Source organism: Salmo salar, chromosome ssa29, assembly GCF_905237065.1.
Source record: "Salmo salar chromosome ssa29, Ssal_v3.1, whole genome shotgun sequence".
NCBI classification, from domain to species: domain Eukaryota; kingdom Metazoa; phylum Chordata; class Actinopteri; order Salmoniformes; family Salmonidae; genus Salmo; species Salmo salar.
In genome coordinates this window covers 19,201,674-19,217,250 of record NC_059470.1, presented here as the reverse complement: position 1 = coordinate 19,217,250, position 15,577 = coordinate 19,201,674, and the positions used below count along the sequence as shown (strand labels likewise).

Genomic DNA, 15,577 nt, shown 5'->3' with positions numbered 1-15,577 from the left:
GGCATAGAGAAAGAGAGGGAGGGAGGGAGGGAGGGAGGGAGGGAGGGAGGGAGGGAGGGAGGGAGGGAGGGAGGGAGGGAGGGAGGGAGGGAGGGAGGGAGGGAGGGAGGGAGGAGGGAGGGAGGAGAGGCAAACAGAGGGGAAGGACATGGGAGAGGTTTGGGTTGAGGACCTTACTTTTCTCTCTCTTTTTCTACCACCTCTCTCTCCTTCTGCCTACTCTTGTTCTCCTTTTACTACACAATCTTTCTCTCGCCCCTTTCGTACCGTTCACTTCATTTCATTCCATATCCCTCTCTCACCCTCCGTCTCCCTCAACCTATCACCTGTTGCCCCTCGCCCTGTGCAGCATTGCGGTGCCGTTTTCCAGGAGAGGACGTCAAAGTGCCCGCCTCCCCGCGTAGCCCTGGATCGCCCCTCCCCTTCCCTCTCCTCCCTCTTCATGCACAGGGCCACAGCCAGTGGCGGGGAAAAGTAATCAGCCAGGCGAGAAGCTCCCTTGCCTAGGCGTAAATCAGCCAGACAGCCTCTTAGCCAACGCCGCCGGAACAAACTAATGAGCAAGGCAGGGATGGGACGGGCACAGTGCCTGCTGCGGACCCAACCCTGGAGATAGAGAGAAAGAGAGGGGGGGAAGCAAAGGACATGGCTTTCGTGGACGTGGCAAAGGACATGGCTTTCGGTTGACAGGTAGGAGCAAAGGGACTAGACCCAGGTCTTAAGTCAGTACAGATCATATCACTGCAACAAGGATAAAGCGTAATATCAACAATACACATAAAGTGCCTTTTCATATGAACAGTACCCATAAAGGTGCCTTGTAATATCAAGTGTGGCGGTAACTGAGGAGGTTTGGACACAAAGGCTAAGGTTTAAGAGATACCTGAGAGCTAAAGCTAATACTGTCTTATCACAGCGTAGATGAAATACTCATAACAACCATAAAATGCCTTGTGATATGAACACTTAAAAGTGCCTTGTAATATAAACTGCGGTCTTAAACGGCCATTATAGACAGAAAAGGCCAAAGGTTATGAGGCAGGTGAGATAAAGAAACGTACTTAGCCTATTGGTCTTCAGGGTTGAGCTCATTCTACAGCCTTGTACAGTCTAAATTCCTGCACTAAGCAAAAAGTTATTTGAAAGCATTAAGTCCCTACATGTGTATTATTACATAAAGAAATGTCTACATTGATACATTGGCACTACCTTTCCAATCAACCAGACCTGGCAACCCAAACTAAAACCTGGCAACCTGAACGAAGCCCTGTTCTATTGTTAGATCGCTGACTTCTTCAGTGTTCCAATCAGCATTCATCTCCTCTGCCTGACTGAGCTTTAAAGACAACAGCATCTGTGGACTCAGCCAGAACACCCTGAGAGTAATATTCACACAGTCAACTGTAATTAACAGGCTGACAATGTTTTGCTCGCTCTCCACAGAGTACTGTAAAACGGTGAGCTCAGTGAAGAATTGAGTAACGTTAGGAGAACCTGTTAAAACTAGTTCCAGTAAATGAGGCAACTTCAAAGGACCTTGAGGGTCAGAGGATACCGTACGTGTTGAACCCTAACCCCCCGATCTGGACGCACAGCTGTCCAGCACACCGGCTAATATCAATCAAAGCTGACGAGCAGCCTCCGATAGAGTGTGTGGCTACAACAAAGTTAGCCCGTTGACTCAACAGCAAACCGAAAAGTATATGGAGCGTTTCAAATGAGAAAATCAATAGATAACATTATTATTTTTCCTTCGTCTTCGAATTAATAGCGGGCTTGGAGGGAGATATAGATTGCAGCTATATAGATCAGATGCTTGAGAGAGAGTTCATTTTTATCGAAAGAATGATTGTATGCCTTTCGTGTGTGTGTGTGAGTGTGTGTGTGTGTGTGTGTGTGTGTGTGTGTGTGTGTGTGTGTGTGTGTGTGTGTGTGTGTGTGTGTGTGTGTGTATCAAATCAAATCAAATATTATTGGTCACATACACGTGTTTAGCAGATGTTACTGCGGGTGTAGTGAAATGCTTGTGCTTCTAGTTCCGACATTGCAGCAAAATCTAACAAGTAATATCTAACAATTTCACAACATATACCCAATACACACAAATCTAAGTAAAGGAATGGAATTAAGAATATATAAATATACGGACGAGCAATGTCAGAGCGGCATAGACTGAGATACAGTAGATAGTATAGAATACAGTATATACATATGAGATGAGTAATGAAAGATATGTAAACATCATTAAAATGGCATTATTAAAGTGACTAGTGTTCCAATGATTTCACGTCTGTATGTAGGCAGCAGCCTCTCTGTGTTAGTGATGGCTATTTAACAGTCTGATGGCCTTGAGATAGAAGCTGTTTGTGTGTGTGTGTGTGTGTGTGTGTGTGTGTGTGTGTGTGTGTGTGTGTGTGTGTGTGTGTGTGTGTGTGTGTGTGTGTGTGTGTGTGTGTGTGTGTGCGTGTGTGTGTGTGTGAGTGAAGTGGAGACCTTGGAAAAGCAGCGGTTTTCAACTGAATGAAAAACGCACAAGGCGTCCATTTTGAAAATCTATTACATAGCTCATAATTAATGGGTGAGTGTATCCCAATTTGTGCATTTCATAAATACAACCTTGGCATAATATTAAAAGTCAGCTGCTGGCATGTCCTAGGCGAAAACATGTTAGGTGCTAAATATATCCACTTTCGAATCCTTTACGTCATACACTATTTAAAGAGCTCATGCATACTCATCCAAAGTATGCAAATAAATGCAAGACATCCATTTGAGCCGAGCAATTTCTACATCCCAGACACTAACGCTACAATACATTTTGGAGCCATCTGCTCTGCTCACATCAAATATAACAGGAAATGTGGCGACACAACCATGGCATAGATTTTGATTCAGTTAAAAAGTAGAGAAGCAGAAAGCAGAAAGAGTTGAACAATGCTGAACGCTGCCTAATGAAAAGCAAAGAAATAAACCCAATAAAAACAAGTAAAGGATCATTACATGTCAAACTACATTTTTCTCTCTATGAGATTTGCAGACACCAAAAGTATTTGCTGTGTGACCAAATGACTATATTATATATATTATATGTATATATATATATATATATATATATATATATATATATATATATATATATATATATATATATATATAGTGCATCCCAATATGAATCTATTAAAGTTGATGTTTACATTAAAATCTGCAATGTTGCTCATTTGTTGCCACCTGCAACACAGGTAGTAAAGTAGTTATTCTGCCGTCTGTTATGTGCCATAATAAACTCTATGGCCTCAAAACAAAGTATTTTTTTTTAAATCACTTCTTGGAAAAAGATTACGACTGGTTGGAAAATCCAATGTTTGGCCTTGACTTTGATAATGACATTGTAGATTGAGAGAATACGTATACGTATACTATATCATCTTTTAAAGGTTTTCTTATCATCTATATTATTATTATTATGATATTATCATTATCACTGCATTGTTGGGAAAGAGCTCTCAAGGTAAGAATTTTACTGTACTGTTTTACACCTGTTGTGCCCTGTGCACGTGACGAATAAACGTTGAAACGTGAAATTTGAAACATATCCAAGAAGGCATCATTAATACATTATCTCTCCACACAACTAATATTTGAACATTAACAACCCAGCAGCAACATATGAAGTGTTGTCATATGCATATTCAGGAAGCTACAAGCCAGGATGCAGTATACTATGATGTATGGAAATCTAAAAAAGTCTATTCAGCCATACTTTCTACTATTCATTAGTTCACATTTCACTTTATAATACAGTTAATTTGATGGAATTCATTTTTATTTTATTTAATAAAAGTACATAAATAAATTATATACATATACATATATATACTTTTTTATTTTATGTGAACCAAAAATCTCACATTTGGTCTCATCAGACCAGAGGACAGATTTTCACCGGTCTAATGTCTATTGCTCGTGTTTCTTGGCCCAAGCAAGTCTCTTCTTCTTATTGGTGTGTTTCCTTTGGTTTCTTTGCAGCGATTCGACCATGAAGGCCTGATTCACACAGTCTCCTATGAACAGTTGATGTTGAGATGTGTCTGTTACTTGAACTCCGTGAAGCATTTATTTGGGCTGCAATCTGAGTCTGGTAATTCTAATGAACGTATCCTCTGCAGCAGAGGTAACTCTGCATCTTCCTTTCCTGTGGCCGTCCTCATGAGACAGTTTCATCATTGCGCTTGATGGTTTTTGATACTGCACTTGAAGAAACTTCAAAGTTCTTGACATTTTCCGATTGACTGACCTTCATGTCTTAAAGTAATGATTATCTTTGCTTATTTGAGCTGTTCTTGCCATAATATGGGCTATCTTCTGTATACCACCCCTACAATGTCACAACACAACTGATTGGCTCAAAGGCATTAACCTGTTAGGGCTAGGGGGCAGTATTGACACGGCTGGATAAAAAAACATACCCGATTTAATCTGGTTACCACTCCTACCCAGTAACTAGAATATGCATATACGTATTACATATGGATAGAAAACACCCTACATTTTCTAAAACTGTTTGAATGGTGTCTGTGAGTATAACAGAACTCATTTGGCAGGCAAAACCCTGAGACATTTTCTGACAGGAAGTGGATACCTGATGTGTTGTATTGCCTTTAAACCTATCCCATTGAAAAACACAGGGGCTGAGGAATATTTTGGCACTTCCTATTGCTTCCACTAGATGTCACCAGCCTTTACAAAGTGTTTTGAGTCTTCTGGAGGGAGATCTGACCGAACAAGAGCCATGGAACGATGATGTCCCATTAGACACCTGGCGCGCGAGTTCATGTTGGGTACCCTCGTTCCAATACGTTATAAAAGAGTATGCATTCGTCCACCTTGAATATTATTCATGTTCTGGTTAAAAAGGCCCTAATGATTTATGCTATACAACGTTTGACATGTTTGAACGAACGTAAATATATTTTTTCCCCTCGTTCATGACGAGAAGTCCGGCTGGCTTAGATCATGTGCTAACAAGACGGAGATTTTTGGACATAAATGATGAGCTTTTTTGAACAAAACTACATTCGTTATGGACCTGTGATACCTGGAAGTGACATCTGATGAAGAGAATCAAAGGTAATGGATTATTTACATAGTATTTTCGATTTTAGATCTCCCCAACATGACGTCTAGTCTGTATCGCAACGCGTATTTTTCTGGGCGCAGTGCTCAGATTATTGCAAAGTGTGATTTCCCAGTAAGGTTATTTTTAAATCTGGCAAGTTGATTGCGTTCAAGAGATGTAAATCTATAATTCTTTAAATGACAATATAATATTTTACCAATGTTTTCTTAATTTTAATTATTTAATTTGTGACGCTGACTTGACTGCCGGTTATTGGAGGGAAACGATTTCCTCAACATCAATGCCATAGTAAAACGCTGTTTTTGGATATAAATATGAACTTGATAGAACTAAAAATGCATGCATTGTCTAACATAATGTCCTAGGAGTGTCATCTGATGGAGATTGTAAAAGGTTAGTGCATCATTTTAGCTGGTTTTATGGTTTTGGTGACCCTGTCTTTGAATTGACAAAACATTACACACAACTCTTGTAAATGTACTGTCCTAACATACTCTAAATTTATGCTTTCGCCGTAAAACCTTTTTGAAATCGTAAAACGTGGTTAGATTAAGGAGATGTTTATCTTTCAAAGGGTGTAAAATAGTTGTATGTTTGAAAAATTTGAATTTTGACATTTATTTGGATTCAAATTTGCCGCTCTTGAAATGCACCTGCTGTTGATGGAGTGCACCACGGGTGGCACGCTAGCGTCCCACCTAGCCCATAGAGGTTAAGAAGGAATGAAATTCCACAAATTAACTTTTAACAAGGTACACCAGTTAATTGAAATGCATTCCAGGTGACTACCTCATGAAAGTGGTTGAGAGAATGCCAAGAGTCTGCAAAGCTGTCATCAAGGCAAAGGGTGGCTACTTTGAAGAATCTCAAATATAAAATATATTTTGATTTGTTTAACACTTTTTTGGTTACTACATGATTCCATATGTATTAGTTCATCGTTTTGAAGTCTTCACTATTATTCTACCATGTAGAAAATTGTAGAAATAAAGAAAAACCCTTGAATGAGTAGGTGTGTCCAAACCTTTGACTGGTACTGTAGATACACAGTATATCTATTTTAATAAAAATAAATGTAATGCAAGTATCTATTTAATATCTACTCGCCTCCTCTGGAGAGCCTAACTTTTAAGTTGGTTCCTAAAGTTAGAGCCACAATACATTATGGTCCCCCAGTCTGCATCCACTGTGCTATACTTCTAATTGAAGACATTAGCTCCCTAGCCCTCTGCTATCTCCCCGAGTCAACAGCTCCTGTGTCTTTAATACAGACACAAGAGCTGTTGGAAATCTGTCTCCTGCTAGAAAGTCAAAGAGACACCCACAAGACTATCCAAGATCCAAGATGCTCTCTTCCGTACATCTCTGTACATCAGACGTTAATGGACATGGAAACAGTGAAGCTTTTCCCGACTGCCAACTCTAACAAGGTGAGTGGTACTAAACATGAAACGTTTTCACAATAATGCTTAATCTCATGACTGCATATGACTAGTTGTGTAGTTTGTAGGTGGTTCTACAGTCTGCGAGGTTCAAGCTCCTACCATGTTGACGTTTGGTGAAGAAGTGTGACTCCCCATTCCTCCTTGGGAACCTCCATGTGGGTTAGGTGGTGAAGTGCTGCTTGGGACGGGAGGGTCTCTCTATGTGTTGGGTGGTGAAGAGCATGTGGATAGAGATGTGTGCAAGCAAGTGGGTGGGCGTGCACATGTGTACATGTGTGCGAGTGAGTGTGTATATGTGTGTGTCCTGTATGTCTATCACGATGGGTGATTTCACAATGTGCTACGCATGTGTGTTTTGGGTGCATAAAATTACTGTATATGTGTGTGTGTGTGTCCAGAGTGTGTGTGGGCAGTGAGCCATGAGTGCAGTGCAGCTATAGGAGTGTCACTGGGAGTGTGTGTGTGTTGGTGCATGAGTCTGGGACACAGAGTGATCAGTCCAGTGCCTCCCTGCTCACACACTCACTGAGGGATCATGATCACTGCTCCTGTCTCTCGTCCTCCCTCCTCCACAGAGATCTCCATCCCTACATCTGTCCCTTCATCCCCTGTTCATTAGAGCCGGTTATGTCTCAAACACAGGTCAGCTGCACACTCCAGCCCTGCTTTCTACCACACACATCAAATATTCCTAGAGCACATTTGCAGATTCTCTCTGAATTAATGGCTTCATGTGATCTGTATCTCTTTAGGTGGTGGAGGAGGGTGTGTGTGTGTGTGTGTGTGTGTGTGTGTGTGTGTGTGTGTGTGTGTGTGTGTGTGTGTGTGTTAACGAACGGGGATGGAGGGATGGAGATCTCTGTGGAGGAGGGAGGACAAAAGACAGGAACAGTGATCATGATTTATCAGTGAGTATGTGAGCAGGGAGTCATTGGACTGAACAAACTGAGTCCTATTAAAGGCAATGATTCCTCTATTCTATTCATTATATTTCTATGCATTTAAACCTGTCAGAGAGGCAAAATCCAGATAACGTTTGAAAAACTGGGCCCAGAGGAGTGTTGGATGGTGCTGCCACCTGCAGGTCATAGGTGGTAAACTAGTTATTCTGCCTTTGGTTAATAAACTATATGGCCTCATAACTAACTCTTATTTTTAAATCACTTATTGGAAAAACATTACAAGCTGTCCGGAAAAGCCAATGTTCTGTCTTGACTTTGATAATGACATTGTATACTAACCAGTGTGTGTGTACTGTAGATCTTTATGTGTGTCTGTGCTGTTGAATATATAGTGTGTCAGTGAACAGCTCTGTGCAATTGCTGTTATGCGTGTGTGCGTGCGCGTGCGTGCGTGGGTGCATGTGTTATGTGTTTGTGTAACCACACGCCCACACCTGCTGTTTAGGTGTGGCTATAACTGATGTGCCTGCATATTGTACCCATACATGTTGTGTGTGCTGCAACTTTAGTTCCCCATGCAGCACCATAAACAACCGGTTATCACCACATACTGCATTAGGAGACAGCTGGTGCTTCCTCCATCTGGATGGTTCCTGGTCTGGCTGGTGTACCGGGCGCCCCTGCCCGCCGTGAGCCTGCCTGCCACCTGCCACACGACCTCGCTGACGTGTGGTGACACCACCACAGGGCACCCAGAGGTCAGGGGACCACTGTCACGCCCCTGACATAGACCTACCGCTTGTACAGCCAGTCTGTACTCTAGCACCTGTCCTTGTTCCCCTCCCCTTTATCTATTTAAAAGCTGTGTATACCGTAAAGCCAGCCTGCCTTAGTGGGTAGTGTCTCGTACAGGATGTACAGCAGCATTTCTCCCTAAGAACGAGGTTAATCATTTAACTAGACAGCTTGGTGAAATGGTATAAAGATTTACACTACAGTAGCCTTTCTAAAAATGAGTGCGACAGAGGTAGAGAGAGAAAGAGCGGGGGAGCGGGGGAGCAAGAGAGAGAAAGGGGGGGAGAGAGAGAGAGAAAGAGGGGGAGAGAGAGAGAGAAAGAGGGGGGAGAGAGAGAGGAGAGAGAGAGAGGGAGAGAGAGAGAAAGAGGGGGGAGAGAGAGAACACCAGAGAGAGAAAGAGGGGGTGAGAGAGAGAGAGAGAGAGAGGGAGAAAGAGAGAGCGGGAGCGGGAGAGCGAGAGAAAGAAAGAGGGGGGAGAGAGAGAGAGAGAGAGAAATAAAGAGGGGGAGAGAGGGAGAGAGAGAGAGCGCGAGAGAGAAGTATCATGAAGTATCTTGATCCATCCCACAGCAGCCCCCCCTCATCGCCCCAAAGCAACAACTAACTAACACTCGCACTTAACTGTTCCTACTAGCACTGACTTGCTGATTTGCTGATAGCTACCATGACTGAGACATGTGGCTGTCTCACTTAAACTGTTCCTACTAGCACTGACTTGCTGACTTGCTGATAGCTACCATGACTGAGACATGTGGCTGTCTCACTTTGATGAATGCACTAACTATCCAGTTTCTCTGGATAAGGTCACGTAGCCACTCTCTTCCCTTGCTCAGCTCTCCATCGTTCTGTCTATGCTTGCCCTTTTCCCATTTCCCCTCACAGAGAAGTCTTCATGACGCTCTACTTCATACTACAACGCCCCTTAATGAGTAAATTCAATCTCTGTGCAACAAAGCAAACTGTGAAACATGCCCCCACTTTCACATCATATGAATTACTGTCCCTATAACGCAACGCACACGGGAACGCCATGGCGACAGAATCATCGGTCACTGTTTAGTCTGAGCGCCATCCATTCGCTTCTCATTCAGTCAAGCTAGCTAGCGTTCAGGCCCGAGCCACACCCTGGCTCACCACAGACAAGGATCACTGGTAAGTTTAGGATTAGGCTAAGCCAGTCTCTCGCCAAAGACACCAATATAGCCAACGCAAGCTTCCACATCAGGTTTCCACTCAGGGCAGGAACCCAATATCTCAACCACCAATCCACTAGTATTGTATTTGCCAAGCGTTTTCACTAGGCCTACAAACCGGCGCTTTGTGGGGTAACTCCCCCCATCCCCCACCAATGAGCCGCTACCACCTGGGTGATGCATGCCAGTCTTCAGCAAACACACACAGCATAAACCCAGACAGAGGAAATGAAGGAAACCACAGCAGTCCATAAGCACACCTTACCTCACGCATCACCCCCACACACACATTTGGCTTACACAGGCTGAACACACACATGGACGGCCCTCGTACCTGGGTGACTTTATCGGTGACGTGGTGTGTGCGGTCGATGAGCTTGCAGGGGGCTATGATGTCCATGTCCCCCGCGGGCAGCGTGATCATGGGGTCCGCCTTGAAGTCCACGAAGTTCAGGGTGATCTGAGGGATCTTACTGATGGTGCGGTAGCGCATGAGGTCCGAGTCCGACGTGGAGTTGAGGATGTTGGACTTGTTGTTCACCGCCCCTGAAAGAACACACTGTTAGAGGACTGTCGAGACCATTAGGACCACCTGGGTTCCAACATGATTTGAAATCGTTTCAAGTACTTAAGCTGTATTTCTTAGAGCTTGCCCGGCGCAATGGAAACAATATAATCGTCCCAAAACATCAAAGCTCGCCCATATGGCACATGACTATTTTTATGATTTCAAATAGAATTTCAACCCAGGTGTGATTAAAACCACATCCTAAGCTTGTAACTTTGACATATCACATGAATCATGCATTGACCTCATTTTTTATATTGTATTTTTATTTCACCTTTATTTAACCAGATAGGCCAGTTAAGAACAAGTTCTCATTTACAACTGCGAGCTGGCCAAGATAAAGCAAAGCAGTGCGACACAAACAACAACACAAGAGTTACACATAAACAAACGTACAGTCAATAACACAATAGAAAAATCAATGTACAGTGTGCGCAAATGTAGAACAGTAGGGAGGTAAGGCAATAAATAGGCCATGGAGGCGAAATAATTACAATTTAGCGTTAAAGCTCATTAATTACAATGTACAATTTAGCATTAAAGATCATTAAAACTTACTGTGGTAAGTGGTTGGCCTGAGGTGGGGGGGGGGTCCAGTTCCGTTTGTGCTTTAGCCAACTTCTTGTTCTTGTTCATTAGAAGTAGTTGGCCACAGCACAGGCTAAAAGGTTTGTGGTTAAACACAACCAGGGAATGTAGCTGCCTCCTGTGTTTTTCATAGCTTCTAAAAGACAACGTACAAATTCCTACCACGCACACTCTTTACCTCTGTGTGTTTGTGGGTGTTTGGTATCCAGCTCAAATACAGGAAAGGAGATGGTGTGCATTTGCTTTCTCAAGGTACAATGCCATTTGGAGTATGCCCCCCCTACCCTCACCCCTCCTCCCCTACCTGTGCTGCTGTGGATGGGATGGGCTGTGCTGTACTTCCGGTCTGATGCCGGCCGCATGGCCTCGATGTCATCCACTGACGACGCCCGCCGCATGCTGTGGAAGCTCTCGCGGGAGCGACTGTGTGACAGACTGCAGTTGGACAGAGAGACGTCCGGGTTGAGCGTCTGGAGGACGATGTGGGATGGCGACTGGCTGGGGGGCAGCGAGGAGAGGGCGGCGGGCGGCGGATGCTCTGAGCCCAGCAGGCCGCGCTGGTCCTCGGGCCACAGGAGGGCCGGCCTGCTGCTGCTGCCTGCGCTACTGGAGCTCTTGTGCCCCGGAGGTAATGTGGGCAGGGAGAGCAGCTCTCCCAGAGCCAGGGACTCGTGGCTGGGGTAGCCAGGGGCCGGGAGGCGCCCTGTCTCTGGGTCGTCCAGAGAGGCTTTGCTGTTGCTGAGGGAGCGAAGTGAGGGCAGGCGGAGCTTGAAGCCACGCGGCCGGCCTACAGAGCGAGAAAGAGGGAGGGAGGGAGAAAGAGTGGGAGGGGGGATAAAACGAGAGAGTAAAAAAATAGTGATAAAAAGGCCGACAGGGAGAGAAAGAGAGTGAGTGGGAAAGAGGAAAGGAGGAAGAGACTAGAGAGCAATAAACTGAACTGAACTCAATTTAATTGAGTGATTATCCAACAATCTTGAAAAAAAATTATTGAGTGATTACTTATACTGAACAAAAACATAAACGCTACATGGAACAATTTCAGTTACAGTTCATACAAGGAAATCAGTCAATCTAAATAAATGAATCTATGGATTTCACATGACTGGGCAGGAGCGCAGACATGGGTGGGCCTGAGAGGGCATAGGCCCAACCACTTGGGAGCCAGGCCCATCCAATGGGGATCCAGGCCCAGGCAATCAGAATGAGTTTTTCCCCACAGACAGAAATACTCCTCAGCACCCAACCCCCTTCCCCATAGATGATCCCGCAGGTGAAGAAGCAGTGAATTCAATGTTCATTTCTCTACCATAAGCCAACTCCAACATAGTTTTAGAGAATTTGGCAGTATGTCACAACCCCAGACCACGTGTAACCACGTCACAGCTCAATACTCTACATGTTGCGTATATTTTTGTTCAGCGTATATTTTTCAGCATTTTACTTAACCCTTGTGTAGTCTTAACATTCCGTATACTCCCCTTATCCCCTCACTCCCCTCAAGAGAGCGAGAGTTGCACCCCTTCTGAAAAAACCTACACTCGATCCCTCCGATGTCAACAACTACAGACCAGTATCCCTTCTTTCTTTTCTCTCCAAAACTCTTGAGCGTGCCGTCCTTGGCCAGCTCTCTTGCTATCTCTCTCAGAATGACCTTCTTGATCCAAATCAGTCAGGTTTCAAGACTGGTCATTCAACTGAGACTGCTCTTCTCTGTGTCACGGAGGCTCTCTCCACACGTTCCATGATCTCGCCATCACGGTTGACAACTCCATTGTGTCCTCCTCCCAGAATGCTAAGAGCCTTGGCGTGACCCTGGACAACACCCTGTCGTTCTCCGCTAACATCAAGGCGGTGACCCGATCCTGTAGGTTCATGCTCCACAACATTTGCAGAGTACGACCCTGCCTCACACAGGACGCGACGCAGGTCCTAATCCAGGCACTTGTCATCTCCCGTCTGGATTACTGCAACTCGCTGTTGGCGGGGCTCACTGCCTGTGCCATTAAACCCCTACAACTCATCCAGAACGCCGCAGCCCGTCTGGTGTTCAACCTTCGCAAGTTCTCTCACGTCACCCCGCTCCTCCGCACACTCCACTGGCTTCCAGTTGAAGCTCGCATCTGCTACAAGACCATGGTGCTTGCCTACGGAGCTGTGAGGGGAACGGCACCTCCGTACCTTCAGGCTCTGATCAGTCCCTACACCCAAAGAAGGGCACTGCGTTCATCCACCTCTGGCCTGCTCGCCTCCCTACCTCTGCGGAAGCACAGTTCCCGCTCAGCCCAGTCAAAACTGTTCGCTGCTCTAGTCATAATTGTTTTCTTTACTAAAGTAGAGGTTTATTATTATTATTATTATTTATCAAGGTACTGCATAGGTGTAAATATATTTTTTCCAAGAGATGCAGAAAGTAGTTTTGAATGAATTTTATTGAAGGGAAACAATAACAGTCTTGAACTTTTTTTGCAACATAATGATATGTTCTTATATACTGTACAATGAGGAATTCAACTACAAAATACTAGTCTTCTCCCATGTTTTGAACCATTATACATCTTGTGGGTGGGGGCAAACAACAACAATAAATAAGGATAAGATAATAGATACAAAACAAAAACGTGAAGAACATAAATCAATCAACTCTAATTAGCACATGTAGGACAGTATGCATGTGTGTGTGCATGGACTTTGCAGATGTATTTCTCACATATGCAGCACATAGTATTTGCTTTACAGTCCTTCTTTGGGGGGCAGAATTGGAATCTCCTCCTCTTGCCTGCCCCAGCAGCAGCCTCAGGTGGATCAGGACAAGATTCAGCCCCCTGGACAGCTTTCACAAGCGCTGCAGAGGCTGCTGTGCGGGGGAGGCGCTCCCTTCTTTGAATGTGTGGAGTTACAAGTGCCTTTCCCAGCTGCTCCAAGAACACCCTCCTCTTGTTCGGCTAATCAGGCATGCAGGTAGGGTTGATCTTGTTCCATGTCACGAAGGCATTGCATGAGGACACATTAATGATGTTATGGAAGATGACCAGGGGCCAGCGGGCAGTAATCCACCTGCAGATGTAAGTTCCAATCACATTGTCCATGTTTTCCACGCCTCCTTTGTTGTGGTTGTAGTCCAGGATGATGGCTGGCTTCCTGTCCTTACGATCACTGATCTCAGCTTTTTGTGCAGTGTGCTCAGGAGGACCACATTCTTGTTCCTCTTTGCGAGGTAAGAAACTACAGTAGTGGTGGGGGTGAAGGCACACTTTGATGAGGAGGCCTCTCTCCCCCTTGTTGTGAGGAGTGCTGGGGGGAGCTCAGGCTTGTTCTTTCTAACAGTGCCAACCATGGTGATCTTCCTCTTCAGGAGCTGCTGGCTGAGTTCAATCAGTAGCACACATAATCTCAATTTGTCATTGTGTGTGTGTGTGTGTGTGTGTGTGTGTGTGTGTGTGTGTGTGTGTGTGTGTGTGTGTGTGTGTGTGTGTGTGTGTGTGTGTGTGTGTGTGTGTGTGTGTGTGTGTGTCTTTGTGGTTTTTCTGGTGTGTAAATGATTTTAGAACTGCCGGGTCAAAAATGCCCCGAAAACAATCTTTGTGCCCTGGTGCTGTACAGCTTTCATGGAAATATGAACAAAGGCGATGTTTCACTTTTTCTAATGTTGGGGTCACTCTAGGAAAAGTAATCAAATTTCAAGTTGAAAAAAATATCATGCTGTTAAACAGAGTCATTTTTGATCCTTAAGACAAGGGTTAAATTAATGTTTTCCATTCAAATCAATTCAGAGAACAGCTACAATATGACATTGGGAGAGATCAGAGCAGATTAGGAGAGGCCATCCTGTACCTGTGGGGAGCCAGGGGGGCAGCTTGGGGTTACCTGTGGGGAGCCAGGGGGGCAGCTTGGGGTTACCTGTGGGGAGCCAGGGGGCAGCTTGGGGTTACCTGTGGGGAGCCAGGGGGCAGCTTGGGGTTACCTGTGGGGAGCCAGGGGGGCAGCTTGGGGTTACCTGTGGGGAGCCAGGAGGGCAGCTTGGGGTTACCTGTGGGGAGCCAAGAGGGCAGCTTGGGGTTACCTGTGGGGAGCCAGGAGGGCAGCTTGGGGTTACCTGTGGGGAGCCAGGGGGGCAGCTTGGGGTTACCTGTGGGGAGCCAGGGGGCAGCTTGGGGTTACCTGTGGGGAGCCAGGGGGGCAGCTTGGGGTTACCTGTGGGGAGCCATTAGGGCAGCTTGGGGTTACCTGTGGGGAGCCAGGAGGGCAGCTTGGGGTTACCTGTGGGGAGCCAGGGGGGCAGCTTGGGGTTACCTGTGGGGAGCCAGGGGGGCAGCTTGTGGTTGAGGTCCTGGTTGGGCTGTTTGTCGTCTGAAATGACCTGGAAGTTGAGGATGAACATGATCACCAGGCCATCTTCGTTCTTCACCGGCACCACATCCACCAGACACAGGAAACACACACCTGACAGAGACAGAACGAGAGAGAGACACAAAACATAAACACACATACACTGACACACATAACGCACACACACCCCTCCCCCCGCCAAATGTTCTCCTGTATATGAAATGACTTAGGTTATACAGGGGATTGAAAATGCAGGATGAATTTTAGAGTGGATTAGTCTTTTTAAGTGGGATGGAAAAAAGAGAATGCGTAACGCATAAACACACACGTAGAAATTCCCTTCATTGCATGATTTGCTTGAGCACATTCCTACATAATGCCTATGCCATAAGACAACCACAGTGATTTCACTTCACAAGAGCGTGAAAAATCTATTTTACTGAGCATGAAATCAGACTTAATGGCCATATGTAGCTGTCCACCTACAGAGCCCTGTTTCAGTAGGGTTGAATACATGACTGTTTCAGTAGGTTTGAATACATGACTGTTTCAGTAGATTTGAATAAATGACTGTTTCAGTAGATTTGAATACATGACTGTTTCAGTAGGTTTGAATA

The 15,577-nt window shown here is 45.0% G+C and overlaps 1 protein-coding gene across 1 annotated transcript in view; it reads right to left on the bottom strand.

Moving 5' to 3' along the window:
* The window catches only part of kcnh2b (potassium voltage-gated channel, subfamily H (eag-related), member 2b), a 295,672-nt gene that overhangs the window by 105,220 nt on the left and 174,875 nt on the right, over window positions 1-15,577 (bottom strand). The window contains exons 3-5 of the mRNA XM_014181110.2: window positions 14,925-15,074; window positions 10,936-11,418; window positions 9,810-10,021 (exon numbers count right to left, since the gene is read on the bottom strand). Of these exons, the coding sequence (XP_014036585.2) occupies window positions 9,810-10,021; window positions 10,936-11,418; window positions 14,925-15,074 (845 nt within the window). The remainder of the gene's footprint in view (window positions 1-9,809; window positions 10,022-10,935; window positions 11,419-14,924; window positions 15,075-15,577) is intronic.